The 24,097-nt window shown below is 33.4% G+C and overlaps 1 protein-coding gene across 8 annotated transcripts in view; it reads right to left on the bottom strand.

Moving 5' to 3' along the window:
- Window positions 1-559: 559 nt before the first annotated feature.
- LOC128226755 (LIM and calponin homology domains-containing protein 1-like) overlaps window positions 560-24,097 on the bottom strand; it is an 80,758-nt gene continuing 57,220 nt past the window's right edge. For 3 of the 8 annotated variants that reach the window (XM_052936784.1, XM_052936790.1, XM_052936789.1), the window contains 16 exons: window positions 22,951-23,071; window positions 21,474-21,635; window positions 17,541-17,695; window positions 16,695-16,784; window positions 15,107-15,296; window positions 13,277-13,722; window positions 12,870-12,938; window positions 11,602-11,694; window positions 10,689-10,781; window positions 10,034-10,251; window positions 9,620-9,708; window positions 9,275-9,399; window positions 7,889-8,948; window positions 7,458-7,496; window positions 6,188-6,352; window positions 560-4,794 (listed from right to left, as the gene is read on the bottom strand). In XM_052936784.1, coding sequence (XP_052792744.1) covers window positions 4,769-4,794; window positions 6,188-6,352; window positions 7,458-7,496; window positions 7,889-8,948; window positions 9,275-9,399; window positions 9,620-9,708; window positions 10,034-10,251; window positions 10,689-10,781; window positions 11,602-11,694; window positions 12,870-12,938; window positions 13,277-13,722; window positions 15,107-15,296; window positions 16,695-16,784; window positions 17,541-17,695; window positions 21,474-21,635; window positions 22,951-23,071 — 3,141 coding nt within the window. In that variant the 3' untranslated portion in view covers window positions 560-4,768. Of the gene's footprint in view, window positions 4,795-6,187; window positions 6,353-7,383; window positions 7,497-7,888; window positions 8,949-9,274; window positions 9,400-9,619; window positions 9,709-10,033; window positions 10,252-10,688; window positions 10,782-11,601; window positions 11,695-12,869; window positions 12,939-13,276; window positions 13,723-15,106; window positions 15,297-16,694; window positions 16,785-17,540; window positions 17,696-21,473; window positions 21,636-22,950; window positions 23,072-24,097 lie in introns of all 8 variants that reach the window. The other 5 variants (XR_008259725.1, XM_052936787.1, XM_052936785.1 and 2 more) reach the window with 5 other exon arrangements.

Below are 24,097 nucleotides of genomic sequence, written 5' to 3'. Positions count from 1 at the left end.
AGGTTATATTTCAAAATAAGTATTGCTGAAAAGCTGATATGAATCACAAGAAATTCTTTTCCTTGGTAAAACCCCTAATTACCGGTACTACTCCATTTTGAAGAAATCCACAACCTCTGGCGACAGAATGACATTTGTAAAACTTTATTGACTCACCCTTTCAAATTTCTCGCTATTATTAATAGGGATAATAACGGGGTTTGCATTATTAGAATAAAATAACTAGAGTCTTGACTCCATGATGGCAACATTGATATAGTCCTGCAAAATCTTTAACTGGTTAGTGCACTTGATTCATATCAAGGTCCAGGAAGTTTTCCGGCACAGGATTGACCACACTAACATTGTGCCAACAAGTGTTTGATGCAATAGGGTTATTAGTACTGCATCTTGACAAATATTCATATTATATTATAAAATATGAAAACTTGATCAATGAAATTTAGGGTTACTGCCTCAGAAAGGTCAATGAAAAATAGTTAACTTCTACCCCCAATATATGGTAACACCCTTTTGAAAAGAATAAGAAACATTTCATACACATAACAAGCCTTTGTAATTAATATATCAAGCTTTATTATTAAATTAAATGTTTTATCTGTTTATAACATAAATATTTCACATTGTATTCTGAACAATATTGCAATAAGTATATTTATATACAAGTATGAACCATGTGTAAAACATCTCGATACAGCCACAACATAAAACAAGCATACAACAAAGCATAAATGATAAATATAACGATGAATAAACGAATGAATGCCAAGCAATCTGCCTCATAAAACATTTGACTGATACAGTGAACTAATAGTTTGAATATATATATTATAAATACAAGTACATAATATACCAACAAAAAGCCTCAATCGCTTTCATAATGAAACTTTAATGCTATCTGTTCATATAATATTATTTCAAATCTGAAGCATATACTATAATACAGCAATTTTTTATAGCTTCAAAATCATGTTCACAAACCATGTATATATCATTTATACAGGTCATTATTTGGGGAAATGATTTACATGTATATTTCATTCTTTTATCTGAAAGTCAATTTTTGTTATTGTGATAATTTTTACATAATTGGCTCAGCAGAATGTAATGATATCACAATCAATAATAAGAAATTAAATGAATTATACAAGAGTTCTTGAAGGGTTCAAATATAAGCTAGAAAAAATATATTACAGCATTATATTTACATTATCAATCTTGGGTTTTTTGTTTCCAGTTATTTTCTTTCAATACATTCATAACATAACCAATTTAGTATCTAATATAGATGGAAAGAGAATTTGAAAATCTCTTGTATAGTTCAGACTATAGACAGTATAGTCAACATCTCATTTCTCTATAGTGAAACAACTACGGTATTTGTCCCTATCATAGATGTCCTTGGGCATTTGATTTGATTTTAGAAGCTTAATGCTTATTATTGTTATTAAAACAAAAAAGAGCTTATTTTACCGTAAAAAAATATCAGAAGCCATTTTGTTAACTGTGCACCTACAGATTTTATTTCTAGGAACATGTACCCTATTGTACTACACAAAGGTTACACAACACCAAATTAAAAAAAAATAGTCGACAAGAATTTTAGTGCTAGACAGTCTGATAATCAGCAAGAGCAGACCTCATGTATTAGGATAAATATGGTAACTGTCAGGAGACAAACGAAATTCCCCAAGCCTAGCCCCATCAAATCTGAAAATACTGTTCAATGTAAAACTATATCTAAAATTTAACAGTTTGAATAAATATTTGTACTGATATGTAAGTTTACCCTAAAATCAAATTAATAACATGATATCAATTACATTATATTTCTATAACAACAAAGTGTTCATCCTACAACAAAAAATGCTTGCAGAATTATGAACCAGATTGCATTCCCAAAGTCATTAATTCCAAACTTGTCTATTTTATGTTATGTGTACATTTTTTACACAGATTATACAAACAGGGACACAAAGTTACGAGACAGCACTGTCAATATATCACAAAACATAAACATAATAAGCTGAAATAGCAATATTCATATTGATCATAAACATATCAAGCTTATGTAGTATCATTCATTATGTTCATAAACATAGCTAAACATAGCAAGCTAAGCTAGTTTCATTCATTATAAGCATAAACATAGAAAGCCTAGATACTGTGAAATCATTTATATTCGTTGGCATGAAATTTCGTGGTTTGCCGAAAAATAACACTTTCGTGGGTACTTGAATTCGTGGTTTTTCATTTTTGAAAAAAAAATTGAAACTGCGATCGTCCTAGATCTTCTGCATTATCTCCACGCGCTAGCCCGTGATTTTCGTCTTCTACGTCACACAGTTTATGACACTCGCTAAAGTGGTATGGCATGCCAATGAGTGCATGTCAATTATCGATTTAATTTGAAATCAAGGTCATAAAAGAAAATGTACCTTGATCATAAATACAGATAGGCAAAGCCATTGAATTTTGCAAACTGCGAAAATACCGAGAAGGTCCGTATATTTGAGAAAACAATCCCAAAAGATAGCTGATGTTTACAAATTTAATCACTTTAAATATCATCTCATTACATATCATAATTTCAATATTCATTTTTGTTTAATAAGTGTATTGAACGCGATGTTTTGTACATTGTCATGTTGGATGCCCAGAACCTCCAATGTAATCGATTAATTATTCCATTAAAGAAAGAATCGAGAACAGAGACTCATCACTCACATCGTGTTAGCCTTGAGATTTTCATGAACAGCACACGTTTAGGCACGTGCTTCTGTCATTTGGTTCATAAAACACATTAAAATGATTTGGTTTATTATTTGTTGAAGGCATATATAATATATTAACAAAACGATGAAAGTAAGATATACAGTGAGACGGATCTTTACGCTGTAAAATGCGGCCTGTGTAACGAATAAGCTAGAGTATGTACATAACATGGCAATTGAAAAAAGTGAATAAAAGATCTATATTTCGTGGGATCTTGAATTCGTGGATCACCCAACCCACGAAAACCACGAACATTAATGCCCCACGAACATTTATGATTTCACAGTAGTATAATTCATTATAATCATTAACATACATGAAGGACGCTTAGATAGTTTATTCATTATGTTCATAAAACAAGCCCAGATAATATCGTTCTTTAAGTTCATAAAATAGCCAGTCTAGATAGTATCATTCATTATGTTCATAAACATATCAAGCTTAACATAGTTTCATTCATTATGTTCATAAACATAGCCAGCCTAGAAAGTATCATTCATTATGTTCATAAACATAGCAAGCCTAGACAGTATCATTCATTATGTACATAAACATAATATGCCTAGAAAGTATCATCCATTATGTTCATAAACATAGCCAGCCTAGACAGTATCATTCATTATGTACATAAACATAATATGCCTAGAAAGTATCATCCATTATGTTCATAAACATAGCCAGCCTAGACAGTATCATTCATTATGTTCATAAATATAGCAAGCACGTACATTTAAGAACGAAATATTTCATGAGACCATGTCACTGGATAGCCCTAGCAACACAGGCTGGCAGATATCATTCAAATCAAGACATTTTTTGTAATATGCTACAATCAATTTATCACAACAACAGGCAACAAGAAATGGAAAAACTTAACAATCACTCAGCAATAATAATGGAAAGCCTGGTATAAAGGCAGATACTGATAAGCACAGCCATATAACATCAGCTATACAGAGGTAAAATTATGATATCATTTATGTCACAAAAATTAAAAAAATAAATATTTCGTTTTAAATAACTCTACTGGGATGGTATGAATCTTATTAATTGGTGCAGATTCAAAACATACTAGAAAATATTCCTTAAATTTGCTAAAATTTTGTCAAAAATCTGACTGCATAAAGACACAAATTGAAAGTATCTATATTTGATTATATATTACTATGAACACATGTTACTGTCAAATATTTGCTGATATATATTTATATATATTATGTATATACATATATATATCAAAACACTGTATAGTTTCATAAACTATGATGCACACAGACATGTATACATGTAAAACCCATTAACTACTATGTATATATACATATACATTAACATAATGGAAAACAATAGAGATACAGTATAGGAGAAGTCTCAAAACATGTCGGTTACATACATGTACACTGACTAATTGCACGGAAACTATGATAATATGTTCATAAATGTTTAGTATGTTTCTATGCATTCTTTACTATTGAAAAAGTATTTATGGAAAAAATACATTTTAATATTTAATGTAGTTACAACAAAACTTTACAGTGAGTCAAACCAGTTTGGTTGTTATGCCATTATTAAATAATGTCATCAGACATATTTCAAAAGAGAATGTTAATAAATTAATCATCATGTAGTTTTGAATAAAACCTTGTCGTTTTAAGCTTAGTGTTACAATGGTTAGTTTAACCAATAATAAAACATTGAAATTTCTTGTTGGATGGAAAAATTATAGGATATTTTGATGCTGAATGACAAGGTAGGTGGGATACTCGTGCAATCACAAAGAGGAGTATAGCTTTGAAATGCATAAAAACCATATCAATGTAAATTAATAACATGACATCACAATTCAAGCTGTTTATTTCCACTGTTGCCTCTGGATCCCAGTAAAAGTGCAGCATCCTATTTTCTTTCTGTTTTCCTTGCGTTATCTTTCACCTGGTTTCAATATGAAAGTCCGTTTTTTACGTCAACACGGTCGACACAGTCAACACAGTCATGGCTACACCTTACTGAATTTTAACCCAGCTGAAAAACATTTAAACACAGTTTATATATTAAAGATAGGAAGTTTTAATTGATCTTTTAAATGCAATGGAACTTTGTAAAATTAAATGGATATATAAGTCCAGTCTCTTATCAGCTTGAAATTTTATCAAACAAACTCAAGCAAACTCTCCGAAAAACGTATGAAGATAATTTTAGTGTTGTTTTTTTAAACTAATATTATAGAATTTTATTTTAAATTTATGTAAAATGTTTGGAGGTATTAGAAGCAAAGTTAATCATGTTATATGCATTATATAAAATATTTCAAATTAACAGTATACAGACTTTAAGACTGTGAAATATTAATGTTATCTTTATATAACACAGTACCATTTGAAATTAATCTTTTATTAAAAACTCAGTTATTTTAATAATTATCTCTTTAACTTTCAATGTATACTGTGTTATATAATTATTATAATTATACATGGTTACTGTTTAAACACCACAACCAGTTCATTAGCACTCGGCTAGCCACTTGAATGCCATTATGATATCAAAAACCTTAAATAATGTATTATTAAATAACGATAAAATACAAACCCTGTCCAGATTTTCAAGTGGAAATGGAGAACAGTTTGGTAATAATTAAAAATAAAGCAATATTACATCTCAATGTACTCCATCATCCAATATATATTATAATATTATTGTGATTTTTCCATGACAAGTATATAAAAATTAATCAATTTCATGCACTAAAGTATTTTCATCTATCTTTATAATAAAACAATGTCGATCATGCCATTGCATAAAATGTTTGGTAAATTTCAAGGAACAGATTGTTAACATTCAAAATGATTTTTGTCTCTTAAAGGGGGTCAAGAATGGTATTTCTGACTACAAATAGTTTGCAATACCTGGATAATATATGGAATTTCCATGGGAAGCATTACTCACTGGTATTTAACTGGGGATTGCAGAATTAGCCTTTGGCACACGTCAATGGTGAATTCACATGCACAACCATGATGCTTTAAAAATGCTTGGTAACCGTCAATGAATAAATGTATGAATGTTACTGAATAACAAAATGCAAATACACTCAAATTTCATATCTGTTTACATGCAATGTTTACACAGTGTCATTAAAATTGGTTCCCGCTGGAGTGTGTGATATTTTCGTATACAAGTAAAAAATAACCTATATTTGTAACAGCTAACCAATCCAGATAAACTACTGGCTAAATAAAATGGAGTTCTAGTTATTAATAATATGCACCCATTAAATGTGTACAAACTCAATACGCCGTAAAAAATTCTGCCATGCTTTTCAGTCAAACCATTCTCTGTACCTCCACATTGAAAATCTCGACAGTGCTGTATTCTCTCCCTTGATTTCAAAACACGCCCAAATATTCAACGAGGGTACCTTCATCATTGCTGTAGCAATTTTTACAATGCAATTTGTCAACGCGAACCCTGACGTCTGCTCCTTCAGAGCCGTTACCGAGCGCCATGTGACAGACACAGCAACGGAAGCACTGCACGTGATAGTAGAGACCGAGAGATTCGATCACCATGGCGGCCCCGAACCCTGTCAAACATACACGGAACGTTAGCGGAGCCTAGGAGCAATATACAGGAAGCTATATACAAGGACTAGAGCAAAGCTTTGTCTAACACTGGTGCAACAAGAATTTTATTTTTACCTGTTAAAAGCTTATGACCGAAAAACATTTTCGTAAGATTTGAAATATTGTTAGTCAAATTATCTTCATTTTGGAGCCTATGTTAGCAAAATTTAGCCATTTATATAAAGCTTAATATCTATTTTAATATGAAATAATATGCTTTACCGTAAATCATTGAGTAAAGGAAGCACTTCTTTCCTCCAGAATTCTTATAAATATTTTTTCAATGCATCCTATATATACTTATATTTCTTGATTTTTTTCGTTTTTTTTTTGCCTGCGCCCTATACACTATAATTTACGGTAGTTGTTATTTCTTGGATGCATTTGGAAAAATGAAACTAGCCTCAGACCATTTCTATTACACCAGTGTTATGTTCACATGTTAGCATAATATACAAAACAAAACTGAGCAAATCTAAAATTAAAGTGAAAATATCGCCATTATAATTACACAGAGATATTTTTTTCCATTTTATAATTTGCTCAGTATCAAATGAGTATGATAAATGTATGAGTATGATAAATGTATGACCATTCAAATGAAGTGGTACCCAATTTTCATCCAGTGGTCATCTACCATTTTGGATGAACTGATTCATTTACTGAACTTCATACAAATATTTGGACAAATAAATAAATAATAAATAAATGCATAATTATTATAAGTTCTGAGACTTTTAACACCGCGTTTCTGACATGCATGTCTGTTATTTTTCTAGTATAAATATTGTTCTTTTCTTGTTTGCATTGGATTTGACTGTATGGTCATATATAATGGCTTTCCAAAAAATAATCTATAAATTTTAAGGTAGTGGAGCCCAATATATTTCCTTCAAAGTCAAAACCAATTTCAATAACAAAGCATTAATTTATTCGGCAATTAAGATATGTGAAGCTATCCATAACATTCCCTTGGTGTACACATTTATACCTGTACATTGTAATACATGGGATCATTAGGAATATAAACTTAATCGCCTCAGCACAATCACACACATCAAATACCTTCAAGGAAGTCACATTGAAGATGTGACATATTTTCAACTGCAAAAATTCATATACAAGGTGTTAAAATTGCTTTTATATTTTCAAACAATTATGTCAAAAGCTTATGATTTTAATAATCTGTGAGCTTTCCTTTAAACTTGTTACGTCAAAATTTTAAATCAAGCAAAGTAAAATAACACAATATATTTAAACATGTTAATTAATATTGTTTTTCTGTTATTGATTTTTTTGCTGAATTGAACATTCATATTTAAAAGCAAAGCGTAAACTATAGAAAATATACAAGCAGGCAGCAGGCAGTTGGCCGACTAGCTTCACTGCCACCGCTTTGAAACTTTAACCTCTTTACTTTGTTGAAGACCATGAACTTCAAATACGCCCTTTAGAGGAAAGAGCATAGCCAAGAGTCATTTGCTACAAATACCCACCTAACTCTTCTCCACAATGTGAACACTTCTGTTTTCCGCTGACCGCTATCACCGAATCACTGTTGTCTGACAAGGACCGAGGGGGTTTTGATGACCCAGCGCTGGCATGGTTCCGTGTATTTGCGTTAAAACTGAAGTTTGGCGGTAGGGTACTTGACATAGAGGGATTACTGGCGTAACTATTTGGTTGAGTTCTTGCACTGAACTGTGTAGTAATTCCTTGCTCAGGACTGCGGTCAATGTTTCTTAAGCTTGAGCCACTTGTCGACGAAAGTCTTGAGGATGTGGTATCGTTTTTGTCACTATATGAAGGGTAAGAATATCTATTTGCTCTACTCCTCGGTGGGGGTTCAACATCACTACGGAATCGACTAACTAAAGCACTCTGACTCGGTTTAGTTGGTCCAGCACGAGCTGTTATGCTTTCAACATTGTCTCTCTTGTCTGCTAATCTACGTTTTTCAGCCTCACGAACCACCCAGTGGTCATTTGGGTTGGAATAATCTCTCTGATGTATCAAGTCAGATCTTTTTCCTATCACAAAAGGTTTCTCACTTTGCGTACTAGAACCTGCACTATCCTCCTCCTTCATCCAAGGTGCGGAATGTCTGTACTTTTGCTTTGGCACAGCATTTAGCGAGTGCAACTGAGCTTTGGTGGGTGCTTCTCTCATTGTTGGTGAAAGACTGTCAGAGGTTGGATGATGCCCCTCCATTGAGGGATCAGGTTTTGTCAAAGGTGTGGCTTTTCTGTTCATTGCTAACAAGTCCTCTCTTGTGAGTCTTGCTTTCTCTTTGGTACCTTTTTCAGGTTTAGGTGCGGTGGGAGGGGGCACCTTCTTGCCATAATTATTCGCCCGGGTCGGGTTGAGGGCAGGGGGTGGGGACCGAGGAGAGTGGGACAGCGAGCTAGTAGTGCTGCTCACAGGAGACTGGTTGGATACAGGGGAGAAGGAATGTGTTGTCTGCTCCTCATGTTTCTTCTGCTCCAACATTGCCCTTTCCCGCTCAATGCGTTCCTGTTCACGCTGCAGTCGCTCTCGTTCTTGGCGAAGCTTTTCCTGAAACATTATTTTATAAGTGCCTTTAGAATCTGAATAGGTTTGTTTTGCAATTAATTAACAATTAGATAATAAACAAAAGTTGTAATGTAAACAGCAATAAAAAAGTTGCCAACGACTCTACTTCTTAAAACAAAGGCATTAAGTATTACCAACATTAACTTTCACCTTCAGCATTTGTTTGTTTCTCACACAAAGATTCTTAATTATCAATTCAATAGGACATAGTTTTCTACAATTTTTCCCAAGAGCATACATGTTATTGCTTTCCCAACTGATACTATTTACCATTTCACCCTTCAGTCTATCTTTCCTAGTTCACCAACCTCTTGTTCTTGATTCTTCCTCTCCTGCTCCTCCTTCCACCTCAGTCTCTCCTCCTCAAACTTCATCTTCTCCTCGGCGCGAATCTTCTCCCGCTCCCGGTTCAGCAGCTCCTCTGCACTCAGCTCTGCAACACAAGCATCAACATACAGAAGTCATAAATTGCTTTGGTAAGTTTGTACTAAAAATGGTTGTTCTTTTACAGACCACAATTATTAAATTATGAATTTTACTATTATTAAATTATGATTTTTACTCTAAAATGATTGGAAAATTCATGAGTAAAATACGCTGCTTATCCTCAAAACCTGAGTACAAAGGAAGCCAACTTAAAGTCAGTTATGTACCTGGCTGCTGATTCAATGTGCGCAGTGGTGGGGCAGTTTCAGTCCTTGAAAGGTCAACACGGAAACTGTACTCGGGCATCTTGGGATCCCTGAAATAAAAGCAGTTTAATTTAAACAAAAATATTTTGATGATTTTTTTTTACTTTAGTTCAACCAAATGTTTTTTTTCTTTTGTAAGACAAAAACACATGCAATTTATTTTTATTATTGGGTACTGAGATAAATTTGTGTTCATACATTTTAAAGGGTGTGAACCTCTATAGTACCTAGGACAAACTTATTCATACACATTGACTTGGATTCATTTTTTATTGCAACAAATTCCTTAATTAACTAGACCAGGCTTTATCTCATTTATGCATCATGTCAATTGCTACATTATTAGCTCATAAAAAAATATTTTTGCCGACTTACAAAGATGCAGTTTCATTCCTTGGGTCAATTATTAGAGGTCTTGCTGGGGCGTTGGCCGGAAACTTGATTGTCGTCTCTGAGATGACCCGTTGTTCAGGAGCCAATGATCGGCCTGAACCGTCGTTCAGAAAGTTTTGATTGGATGCCTCCGTTTTGGTCTGTAGGATTTGTGATTCCATACTCCGCAAAAACTTATCTGAATCCAGGACCTTTTTCTCCTGAAGAAAATGATCGATGGCTTAGTTATTCCAATTACATATCAAGTAAAATTTGAGGGCATGTTATTAAGTATTCATTTAACAGACTTACATTTAAGAGCAAACTATTCAACCATGTTTGTTAGTATTGGAATTTGTAATAAAGGCTAAGGCATGAACTAGCAAGTCTTTTTTAATTACTTCAAAAAATTCTAATTCACAACCTACTGTATGAAATTCAAACTTACAATATAGAGTAACAACGGTGGCATTGAATAAGTGAATCCAATACTCTACATATCTGTCTCATGTTTCGAATAAATAGATGATCTTTTTTAGCTTTGGCCTCTGATCAAGTTTTTAATTATTTGTATTGAAATATATATATTATCAATTGTACTTCCTCACCTAATTCTTTAAATAAAACATATTTTATTTTGCAACCTAGCCCCTCATACCTGTTCTTGTTTCTGCCTCTCGGCCTCGCTTGCTCGTCGCTTTTCCTCCTCATACTTGGCTCGGATCCGCTGTTGCTCGCGCTCAAACTTCTCCTGAACCACAAAATATGCTCCATATGTCTCACTTAGAACTTTCATTGCTACACATTAATTTAACACTCAATCCAATAACTTTTGTCCTTAAGTTTTTACACTTAAATTATTTCAGATGAGACAAATATTTTAAGAGTATTATATAGCTTAACACAATTCCATCTTAATTGTTTCAAGAATGTTCAGTTCACAATTATAATTTAAAGTCCAATTTTTGTTGATAATCCCAGTGCCATTTTTTATATGTAAAATACTGATTTACCAAATTGAAGCTTAAGTTAGTACCAAACATTTTTTTTGATTCTGCAGCTTAATAGTCATATAAACAAATGCGAGCATAATATCAGTGAGAAGACTTTCAAGTATTGATAATATTTACTTACACACAAAACTGACTAAACAAAACTTTGAGGTATGGAAAGCAAATATTGATTCATTATCATTGAAAGTTGGTGAACTTGTATTTAAATCTGTCGAAAGAAAACTTAGAAGTAAACTAAAAATCTGCAAACTTTGACAAAATCACACAGCAAGCTAACCCTTTACCTCTTCTATCAAAGACAATCTACGCAATTTAAGAAATCTTGTTTATCCCATATACACTCTAAAATATTTATGTCATACCAACCGACCACGTTTAATTGATTCTTGTCAACAGTACTCAATGATTTTAAGAGATGCAATGTTTAGGACTCCTCTTTATTCGATTTTTTTTCTATAAAACGAGCAAAGCAAATTAGAAAATGCCAATCGTAGAAATCCTTATCAATAATTAATAAAAAACATATTAATCCTTTAATTACATGTCCCCATACATTACCTGTGGTGAAAGAGAAGCCTCGAATTTGGGAATGCTTAAATCAGCACTAGGTGGCACTTCAATGTGCGCCGCATTCTGGGGAGGGGCTGCAGACTAGAAACATACGGACACGTGAACACACAGCAAGCGAACATGGGATGTGTAAGCGGGGGAAAGAGCTTCACACACTGCTAGCCCTCAAAGGCATTCTGTCCAGATTTTTCATGAATTTTAAAATATATGCAGAGTTCTTTATGACTGAAAATGGGGCAGCAATTTGACCCATTGACAATCCCCTAAAGAATACTTTTTCATGGAAATTGTACTTTAAATTCACAAAAAAATTATTATCTTATTTCTCAACTCTTCACAAGTCAACTAGTACAGTTATGTCTGAATGCATTCCTTATCTCTTAAAATTCTTCAAATTCTATGTCTTAAATTGCCTTTGCTTTGTTTCCTTTTTTGATTATACTATTCTTTGGGCCCTGGAGAAGTTTAAAATAATTCGCCCCCAATTTTAAATTGTTCAGACAGGTTTAACATTTAATCTGCCCCTGAAAGCCAGCTTAATACATATTCATGCACAAAGAAATTTTAACAGGCAAGAACTATAACTACATGCTAGTTTATCATGTTGCTATCAGTGTAAGTAAAATTGCATAGTTCTATAAACTTCAATAGCATTAACAAAAAAACTTTTGCAAAAGAGATGGCAAAGAAAAACAAGAAACTGCAGAGCAAACGCAAACTTAACGCTCAACAATTAATACAGCTTTATTTATCGGCCTTGCAAACAAGTTCTATTGTCTCTGGCAACATTTGTTCCAATTCTCATTTGAAAATCTGAAACAATTTTGCTTACTGGCAAAGGTGAAAGTTTTTGTATAAAGAGGCTGATGCCGCCAACATAAGAAACCAAGGCTATGAAAAAACCTTAAATTTTATCTTTGAATAACAGGCAAGCTCATAAATAAAATAACTTAAGAAAAGCACAATGTTAACTGAATGGATTAGTTGGAAAAGATTTAAGAATTATTAAAAGAAACATTGAATTAGGGTTCAACAGAAATTCATGTATAAATGTGCAGACAAATTTAAAGAGAAAGTAAAATGCACATTAATTTGAAATGATTACAGAGATATTCAAAGATTTGTATATATATGTTATCTACACAAGCAATCAAAAGGTATTACAAATGCAACAAATACCCCCAAAACACCAATCTACACAGCAAGACCAAACAAAGAAGAAAACACGGACGGACACACAGACAGACAAACAGTACCTGAGCGGTCAGGTCTTCCTCTCTGGGTATGTGTAGCTCTATAGGAGCAAATGACTTCACAGGTTCAGGCTGTCAACACAAGTATATGGGACACAACTTGAACATTCTGTTTATATCTACATTAATTAGGAATACATCAAAAATGCAATCATTCAAATTGTTAAGGAATTAGTTATGTAAAGGATTTTTTTACAAAAGGATGTTATAAACTTGTTATTTTACCACCTAAATTCTTTCAAAAAATCTCAATGATTTAAATACAGTATCTGACTGACATGCTAAAACCATGCTTTGAGGTTCAATATAGAGACTGCATCCATTGTATTATTTTCAATTCAATATCAACTACTTAAATCACACATGTATAAGGGCAACAAGCCCACTTCACACTCATGCCATAAACCCACCTTTCTCTCCTTCTCCTGTCTATTTTCCCATTCGTCCATTTTAGATTCATCATTAAATTGAAACGCTTGTGGCTTTGATTCATATGACTTTGACACTGACACGGTCTCAACAAAGTCCTTTGATACACGATCAACCTCTGAGTCATCTTTGCTGTACTTGTCATCAAAACTGAAGATGCCATCAGACTTGTACGGAAGTGTGGAACTAAGGCGTTTCATACGGTCCCTCTCACGATCTTCCATAGTCGGTCCAGAGTTAACATTCTCGGACTGCGGTCTCCGTCGCTGCCAGCGCAGCAGGGCTGCAGGTGGGCCAAATCCAGAGGAATTTGAATCCTCAGAGGCAGTACTCATGTTGTCTTGGCGACGGTCCATATGTGGGGGATCCACCTTCGGGGGAGAGGGAGGGGCAGGGGATGACTGCTGGGGCAGCATGGGAGACTTCTCTGAAAACACAAGTTAGAAATCTTGAATTACTGGTGATGTAAAAAAAATCACTTAACCCATTTCATTCGGGATACACCTTTTGGTGTAGTTACCCTTTACATGCGGGATACACCAAAAGGTGTAGTTTTTGACGTACTGAACTTTCACTTTATTTACTTTCGTTTTCACTGTATTGTTTCCGGTTTATACGTTTTCTGGAATGACCGGATGTTATGCGCAGATAGATGCGCAGAAAATTTTAATGAAGAAATAATTTTAAAACTCAAAAATCGAGTTAAATTTAAGCTTTTTATTGCGATTTTGATGCAAATTTTGGTTGAAATGGATAGGACTTTCGACCACAGTGACGATAGCGATATTGGGATGATTATAATGACGAAGTTTATGTGAATTTGTTTGATACAAACAGAAGACATATTAAAACATCGATAGAAATCACAAACTATGACATTTGCATTATTTGGTGGAGTTTTTATGACGATCTTGAGGAGTTCTAGAATGATTGAATGACAAAGAGGATCACCCCAAGGTTTCCAAGTGGGAATACAAAGAATGGTGGTCCTAAAGAACAATATGACCCAAGAAAGCCAGGATATTGCATTACTGTCATTTATCAATAGAACTGTTATGGGGGCAAGACTTCTGGACCTTACTGGTCGAGGATTCAAACTGCTATTCCAACCAACATCGTGATGAACATCCACCCGCCCGATTTGCTCCGAAGTGGATATGGGATGATATAAACTGTTATAACTTTTTATAGATTTAAAATATATGCATAATTCTTTCTGCATTTTAAAGACAGATGAATTTAGAAACTTTCATACATTGGATTATGTGACATTTGAAAAAAAATATGTGTGCTTTTTTTGCTTTCAATTTGTGCATATTTATTTTTTGGTGTTTTTTTTTTCATCATCACCTGGTTAACTTGCAAAAAATAATTTATTTAATATCATTTGCTAATAAAACTTACATAAACATGTGCATATTTTTATTTCCTTTCCAAATATGTAATCTTTATTGGGTATTGTACCAATAATAAAGAAGTTATTAGTGTTTATACAACACAATGGTCATAAAAAGGCAGATGGCTTATCAGTTATTGGAAAATGCCCAGATATTCAAGGTATCATATCTAACTGGGTCTCAGAATGAAATGGGTTAATCAACCAAAAGAAAAAAGAAAATATAAAGAGGATGTTATGACAGAAAGAATTATTGAATTCTTCAAATCTCCCATTTTTGTTGTGACCAAAAGATCTGTAATACAATGGAGTAATGTTCAAGTTCAATGACATAGTAAGAAGAAATATAAGATATTGAATTAAATCACATACAAATATATGATGTTTTGATCATGAGCATTTACTGTTCACTTACCCCTGCGAATGACCGGTGGGCTTTTTCTGATTGACAGGGTGGGTCTCTCCTCTGTCACGGTCAGATCCCCTGGGGAAGACATGTCCTGAGTCCCATCCAACCCTGGTCTCATGGGTGTGGTCTCTACTGTCACATGGGTTTTCGGCATTATCGTCTCCATGGCAACTGGGCTAGGTGCCCTTGCAGGCTTCTGAAATCCCAAGGCAATTCAGTTATTATTACAGGATAATATTACATCAATAATATTCTGGTTATGTACTCCATGCAGTCATATTATTTAATACCAGAGGCATTCAACACAACTACCATAGTCTGATTTGCGAAATAAATATATTTCATTGTAATGATTATGAAAATGTAATTAATCTTATGTGCACGCTCTCCCCAATAATCTTTGATTTGAACATGTTATGCACTACAAGTGCTTGAGTTTACATGCAAAATGCAATCTTTGATTTATCATGTGATGAAATGCACACTTTGAGTCCTCATACTGCCATACATACCTGTAATCTTTCTAAATAAGTGCAATAATAATGTTTTACAACAATTCTTTGCCTAAACCTTAATCCAGTTTATAAAGCACTCATTGTACAAATTTAAGGTTTGTAATGTAAAATAAAATGATGAAATTATACAATACTTTATGTATGAGTTAAACTTGAATCATTTTAACAAAGACAGATACGTCACATATGAACTAACTTATACATGTTGTAATCTTTCATGCAAATCTTAATACATTCACTGTATATAATTAACTTTTACTTGTGATGTACTCCATGAAAGTGAAATTCTGTTACTCATTTCTACCATAGAAATGTGTATTTAATGTGTCAAGGTCTGAAAATTTAATTATATGATAGCTTTTTAAGAGATGATTCTGAATGTTAAAAGGTTGACAATTACTCAGCTTCACAGTTTCCTATCTGCTAGGGTCACAAATGTGTATCCATTTTCTCCCTTAAATTTTTGCTTTATTTATAATCATACAGAGAAGTATGTTTCATCACTGCTTTCACCTATACTTAAACCAACTTCTCAGACACTTGTGACCCATGCCATCATATACTTTAAATGAAGTTTTATTTTAATATGTCCAATGCATTTCTGAAATGTCCCACAAGACATTGAAACCATATGATTTTGTCAGATATTTTTTTCCTCCTTTTTGAATTTCCGTGAAATATCATGTTATTTTCACTGTTGTTATCTTCACTGCTCTTATGAATTTTGGTCTTTGTGTAGCCTAATAAAAATAAAATTCACCACATCGTCTTGAAACTGTTTGAAATGAAGTCACCAAAATGAGGTCATGAGGTTGTCAAGTTATTTTTTTTCTTGAATTTTAGCATGAAGAATCTGAAAATAGTTTGAAATTCGGTTTAAGATCAAAATTCATTTTATTCCTGATCACAGAAAGTTATATTTTCACTTGTGGCTCATGAAAATATTGCTTTCATTGATGAGCCAGTAAAAGTAAATATTGATTTTTACACCAAAATTTAACAAATATCCTCCTTTTATCAATTCAATATTAAAATCTACTCACCTGTAGATATTTCATGACATGATTAATAATGCTCACCTCAATGTTGTTGTTGCTTTCACGCTGTTGTTCTCCAAGGAGTTGGTCCATCAGGCGAGGCTTGCCCGTCTCGTCTGTCTTCACAGGAATCTGAAAGGTTACACATAGCGGATAGAAAATATGGGAGTTAATTATCCACATGATAAAAAATGAGAGCATCGTAAACCTGCATAAACATGTCTCTTCAGAAAATATATATACATATTTGTTGATGAGAATTGTTTCCTATATGCATCACAGTTTTGTACTTCTGGCGATATTGATGGAGGAGGCTGGGCATATCAGGCCAAAGAATAATCTCATATCACGTGAGTCATATTGTTGAAGTACTTAAGGGTGTTCAGCAGTAATTGTTGTTTAGCCAAACATCTTTATCCTGTACACTTAATTTGTCATTTTTAACAATGGCATTTGTGTAAAATTGAACTAAGCTAATTACTGTACCTACTAATTTACGCTTTATATGATACCCACAGGGATGTTAAAATGAACTGCTTTTCAACTTTTAAGGGAATGGTGGCTGGGCCCTCTGATATGGGAAAATTTGCACTGTTTTGGCAACAAGGGGAAAATATCAACATTGTTTTAAACCTTTTATTCAACAAACCTATCAACATATTCATGAATTACACTTTATTGATACATTTGCTAAATTTTTAGGGGTAAGTGCTCCTCAAAATCCCCCCAAAAATCTTTTTTATATTTTCAGGGATTTTTTTTCCCTTGGTCTATACTTTTTCAGGAGGGGAATGGGGAATAGGGCTGAATTTTTTCCCCAAAAAGGGCCGAAAAAAACACTGATAACTGAAACACAGTAGTATACTAATGAAATCACAATATTATTACCTGTGCAACATGGTGTCTGTAGCCATGTCGTTCCTCAGTTGGTTCCGTCTCTGGGCTGCTAGGCACTGGCACCACCTTGTTGCTCATGCTGTTGTTGGTGTTGTTGTTGTTGGCCTGGCGATTTGCCTCCTCTTCCTCCATGGAGTCATATGCTTCTGGAAGAAAAAATGTCTGGATAGAAACAGTTTTCACTCTTTAATGTTAAGTGGAAACAAAACTTATGCCGATACTCATTGAGACTCTGCATTGTCTCATATCGCCCCTACTTAATAAATTTATTTATATTGCATGATATTTTAAATCCCAAATTTATTTCCTATGCATGTGCCTTTTGATAAAATGTAACATTTATTTCCTGGTGAGGATTTTTACAATGGATGTTTTACAAGGCGTGTACATTTATTACCTGTATTCATGAAAGGTCTGATAAAAACAACAATTGCAGTGTGAATTTTAATCTATAAATATTTTTCTGATAAATGGCTTGTTTACAATTTTTGAATATTTGATTGCAATTAAATTTTTATTTACACACCTTTTTTCACAAAGAAAATAGCACAAAAATAGTTTTCACTCCTGCAATGCAACAAACAAATCTTACCTATATTATTTTCCATTATATTTTTTTATAAAATGAATTAATTTCACTTATCACACCTGGTTATCTCAATATTTGGCAAATCATACCAATAACCATAATAAATAATCCAATTGATAATTCATCATTATCCCCATGCTGGTGGTCATATACAGGTAATTGGTCAATATGTCGGTTATTACCTAGGCCCTGTGTGATAATAGTTCTACTCAGAGTTCCCTGGCTTCTTAGGAATGTACTGTAGCTGCTTGCAGCACCGAAAGTCTTCTAATATTCTTAACACTCAAGCAATGCCCTCAAGTCATTTATAGAACAAAATTATCATAATTTTTGGTACAATTGTACAATGTCACTTAATTCAAAAAGAATTCTGTGGAAAAAAATTACAAATGACAAGATCAATGAAAATTATCACAATTTTGGCCAAAATGCACTTCGAGATCCCAATGAAAGGTTTTAGCAAATTCAACAGTTATTTGTTTTAAAAGGGCACCATTATCAACTGAAAAATGAGAAAAACACACTAAAGTAGAAACTTAATAAATGAAATTTATTTGAACTTAAAAAAAATACCCCTTAAACTTACACCAAGAGATATCATGTAAAAATAGTTTACAAATACTTTTGAAGTTTGATCATGGAACCAAAGTCCAGATCTGACAGGATTGATCTACCCATCAACTATCAGCCCCACCCCGTGTCATATCACTGCACGTAGACATCTACCTCTGAGCTTATATCAGCAGTCTTTTTCACTTCTCATGTCCATAGATCAACAGCAAACACGATATTTGTTCATTTCAAGATCCAACACAAATGTATCTACAATTATGACCTTCTTTGAAGTCATTCACTGACTTTAATGTTGATTTTATACTTTGCATATAAGTGTTATACTTGATACATTTTATTCAATCAAATTTTGATAAAAGAGTATAAATTGTACACTGCTTTATAATTTTCAAGATTTTAAAACATTTCAATCAAACTTGCACTCTTTCATGTTAGCAACAAAAATTATCCTTCTCGGGTTTATTAAACTTGTACCGAACATTATATTATCAATTATACTCAAATGATTTCTTACATTTTTAAAGTAATGTAAAATCCTTCACTGCATTATCAAACATCACAAAATTGGATCAATTTTCTTTTTAATCACAAGAAATTCCAAATGAATAAGATGTAAGTGTATAATTTTCAGATTTTGAATACCAATGTCGAAATCAAATTGAAATTTTATACATTATGTTTGATTTAGGATTAGAAATGGCATACTTTGAGCACTTTTATACATACAATTCCTTAACAAATAAACCAACTGCCTGGTTTCATAGAAAACAAAATATTTCTGCAAAAGAAGTTGGTCAAGGAATTTGATTTATATCTTTCTTAAAGACCGATCAGATGATCAAATACTCATATAATAAAACATGTCAATATTTCACATAGAGTTTAAGCGTGCCTTTTCAAGTATACTCTTAAAATAAAATTCTTTTATTGTTCTATGCATAACTCTTCCAAAAGAAAGTGACTCTTGAAGCAACTAAATATACATAGGAATGTAGGTAATGGGTTTGAGTTACAATCATTTTTAAATTTGTCCAATAAGTCTCAAGAAAATCTGTCCACTCATAGAGCTTTGTAGGTATCAGAAGTGACAGACTTGGGTACAAAACATTGATTTTTTCATGTTCTGACAATTAATCATTTTTGTCCAATTGTACAAAACATTGATTTTCTCATTTTTCAGCATGAAGACAGGTCTTCTTTCCTGAGATGTAAGCTCAGTCAATATGGATTCAATCACAAGTGTTTGTAAACAATATCCCTGTTCCTATCTCAACAAAGCCTGCAAGACCTCCACAAAACATAAACTTGATAAAACATACTTTTTTTGTATACCCACAATCTACCTCATTTGATAGAGAGTAAACAACCTTCGCTGATAACCCCATGGCTTGTATTTTAACACCTTTTTCACTTTTTTTGTTCTAACTTGTTTGATTTTTTTTTCAAATACATTAATTTTCAAAAAAAATATAATCTACAATAGACAAACTAAGATAAGATTGCGAATAACATTCCAGTAAGGTATGACAAACCTGTATAATTAACACATAAGTCTTTCTAGAATTATTCCAAAATGCCTAGTTCAAAAAGTGTCTTGCAACAAAAGAAAGTACTGTTATTGTAATTCCCATGAAAACAATGGAAACGTTTCTCAGAGAAATGAGCCAGCCTCCAAGTGAAGACTTGAGCTGACCGAGGGTATTGCACATAAAACATTTGTCTTGATAGAGAGTTGATAATTATACAATAGCCGCTACTGTTTTTAGCCTTTTGTAATTAGTTTTCCAGGGATTATCTGATAATCCAATACTAGAACTTATTTCCTGAGTAGAAACAGTTCTGTTTGTGACATTTATGGGGTAAACCAATCTGATCCTGACTGATATTCCTATGAAAGTTCTTTTTCAATATGACACTTACTAAAGCCCTCTGTTAGAAACCACATAAATAAGGTAAATTGATATATCAGACTTAATATCATGTAGAGACCCACAAGGTTAACTTGTCTCTACAAATTGAAATGCGAAGGCATGCAGGTTACTGTTGCATGAAAGATTTAAAAAAAAATAACCATGTTGAATGCAAATAAGTCTCAACACCTGAAGAGTGAGTCGACTCAGTTCATATGTGAATTGCAGGGGCGGTCTCAGGATTTTACATACAGGGGAGATGCATTTTATTGGCGTACTTTTGTGACATGTGACCCCCCCCCACCCATTTTTTTCTAAAATAAAATAAGCTGTCAACATGCAAATGGGATTTGGGATCCACCTAAACAAAAAATTGGACTCATTTTATTATAAAATGGCACATTTTGGTGTAATTTATGCATAGTTTCTATACCATAATAACATGAAATGGTTGAGGGGGCGCTCGCCAAATGCCAAGCACTCATGAATCAATTGTTGTATTGTCAATCTGCCCCTTTGTTTCTCCAAAGTCAATGATTCCCTGTACCTGGGCCAGGGTAAATGTCATTAGGTCTTAATGACCCCTCCCCCATCTGAATCGGCTTGTGCATTGTCCATCTGCCCCTTCTTTACGACATTGACAATGATTCCCTGTACCTGGGTCAAGGTCACCAGGCTCAATGCCCCCCCCCCCAACACACACACCTGAATCGGCTTGTGTATTGTCCATCTGCCCCTTCTTTACTACATTGACAATAATGCCCTGTACCTGGGCCAAGGTCAAGGTCATTAGGTCCCAATGGTTAATCTCATCTTAAAAATGAAATGAGACCAGCGACATGTAAAACTAACCTTCATCTGTGTATCGCTTGACCTTGAGCTCTATCTGCCCTTTCTTCACCCCATGGTCTATGATGCCCTGTACCTGGGCCAATGTCAAGGTCCACACGTCACGACCATTCACTTCCACCAGCTCGTCATTGGCCAGCACATCCTGGACATCAGCAGCACTTCCTGTATTATGATAAGGATTTAATTGTTATTAATTCATGGCTATAAGTGGACTTTAGGTCAGTTCTATATGTGGCTTCCTACTTCAATAACTGCAAGAAAGTTCTTTCATATTTAATTGGTCATTGAATGGGAAAATAGTCTTTAAAAAAGCCAAAACCCAAGGGTTGCCTGGCCAACCTGCAATACCTTAAATTCATATTGTTACAGTTTTTAGAACAAAACTCATTATGATTTTCTTAAAAATCTGTAATCAAGAGCAGTTTTTATGTAGAAGTGGGTACTCTTATCAAGATTTTAAACACTAAAACGGATTTACCAGAAAGATGGTGAACTTCAAACCAAACAAGAAATATCCTGCATCAATGTTAGGTTAAAAGAAATGGAAGAATTTTCAGATTCTTCAGACTGAATGAAAGGTTTTAATCATGTCAATTCCATAGTGCATAAAGGTGTGTGCTTTATGTTAATATTCAGTAGAGGAAAAGTATTGTTGAACATAGTCCCAGTATCATTCTTAACTCCAGAAAACTAGCCTATAACAGGTTTCTCAATAAGTTTCGGTAGAACCGTTTAAATAGTAAAGTAGCCGACCAGCTTCTACTTATTCTACTTAAAATTCATTTAGTTTTCCAAATTTGAACCGGCCCATTTTGCCATTTGAATCATCCATTTTGGTCTGCAGCCGGCTCTTATTGGGAACACTGCTTTAACGAAATAGCCGATTTTGTACAATGTTTGAGAGTGTTTTTTTTAATTTTCAACTAAATATTAACTTCCACATTGGAATGGCTTCACGCTCATTTATTAACTTGTGTAGTTTGTTGTGTAACTATTCCTTGACCCTAGTTATTCATATGCCATACTTATTACAAACCAACATTTTATAAGTATCTTACTAACAAACTACTGCAACAATTACTGGATAGGTTTTCTGAATAGCTAATCTCAGGGAATGGAGAGTATTTAATGTAACGCCACCCTGGAATTGTGTTATTTCTGGCTGTTAATACACAACTTACTCTCTGGGTCAGTGAAAACATCATCGTTTTCACTTGTTTCACTGCCTGCATTTAAGGGTTGTTGTTAGATTATAACATTATTATTGTAAATTTGAACAAAACAAAACATTTTATATTTGAAATAAACAAAACCAAATTCCATTGCAAAAACACAACAATAAAAAATAACAGCTAGACAGAAAAATGTCTTTAGAAATTTTTAAAATCAACATTTGGAAAAAAGTGTAATTATATTTACAACAGACAGTAATGCTGAGTCTTTAACAAATTTAGTGGTAAGGAAAAACTCTACTTACCAAGCGATACTCGGGAAACAGTGACTGGTTCACGTTTTTCCAGTCCACCAACCAGAGTAAACCCGAACCCCCGATTGTTGTTTGGGCGCTGACTGATTTTTATCACTTTTTGAACGAACTTCTGAAAAAAGAGAAAGGGCAGTTTAGAAAACCGAGTTCGTTTACTGGCCTGGCTTCTATTATGTACAAGCAAAACACCAATCAAACACAAAGCTTAAAATTGATTATCATATCATATTTTACATGTCATCTATATATAAATTACTGCATTCATAATATCACAGAAAAAAATCCTTCCCAAGGGAAACAAGTAAAACATGAACTTTAGGAAAAGCTATTGGATTACTTCCCTTCACCAACATTGAATGAGGATACATTCAATATAATTTATAATGGAATGTGAAAAATTACATGAAACAAAAGAAAGCAATTAAAATTGTAACAAAAAAATCAACCTTGAAATATGCAAGCAATTTTACATTGCATTTTCTCCGTATTTGATAAAATCCCACATAAAAACAAGAACATGCATTCTTAAACTTTGACACTTAACATTGTTTTAAATATTTCATAATTTGATGTATTATTTGGTTAATAAAATACCTATATGTGACAAGTAAAGTGTGGGAAAAGTTTGTAATGAAACTAAGTCGTCTACAACAATACTGCATTGAAAATAAAAATGGTGCAAAAGTTAATGAACTAAGAACAACATTTATGAGTTTGGGGGAAAGGTGTAAACATAAAAGCACTTGCTTCAGTATCACCCACATCAGCAACAAAACCTTCTCCATTTTCCATACAGGTTTCCAATTCCACTTCAAGTTCACCTTTATCCCTTTCTTCCTCTATATGCAATTTGTCTGTATCCATTGTATGAATTTCATTTTGATTAAAATCTTCTACAGTACTCACATCAAGACAACTTGTATTATCATCAATTCTTGCCACAACTTTTATATGATCAAATTCACCAGAGACATGACCATTTGTATGATGAACAGTCTCAACTTCTTTAGCTGTGTCTTCATTAATTGTTCCAAGACTGTAAGCATTAAGTCCATCAGTAACATCAAAGTCAGATTTTGATAAATCACTTTCAAAACTGAGATTGCTTTGAACAACATCTGGAATCATGCTGGTCGGA

This window comes from Mya arenaria, chromosome 3, assembly GCF_026914265.1.
Source record: "Mya arenaria isolate MELC-2E11 chromosome 3, ASM2691426v1".
NCBI lineage: Eukaryota > Metazoa > Mollusca > Bivalvia > Myida > Myidae > Mya > Mya arenaria.
The sequence above is the reverse complement of the archived record's forward strand: the minus strand, read 5'-3'. Positions and strand labels throughout refer to the sequence as shown.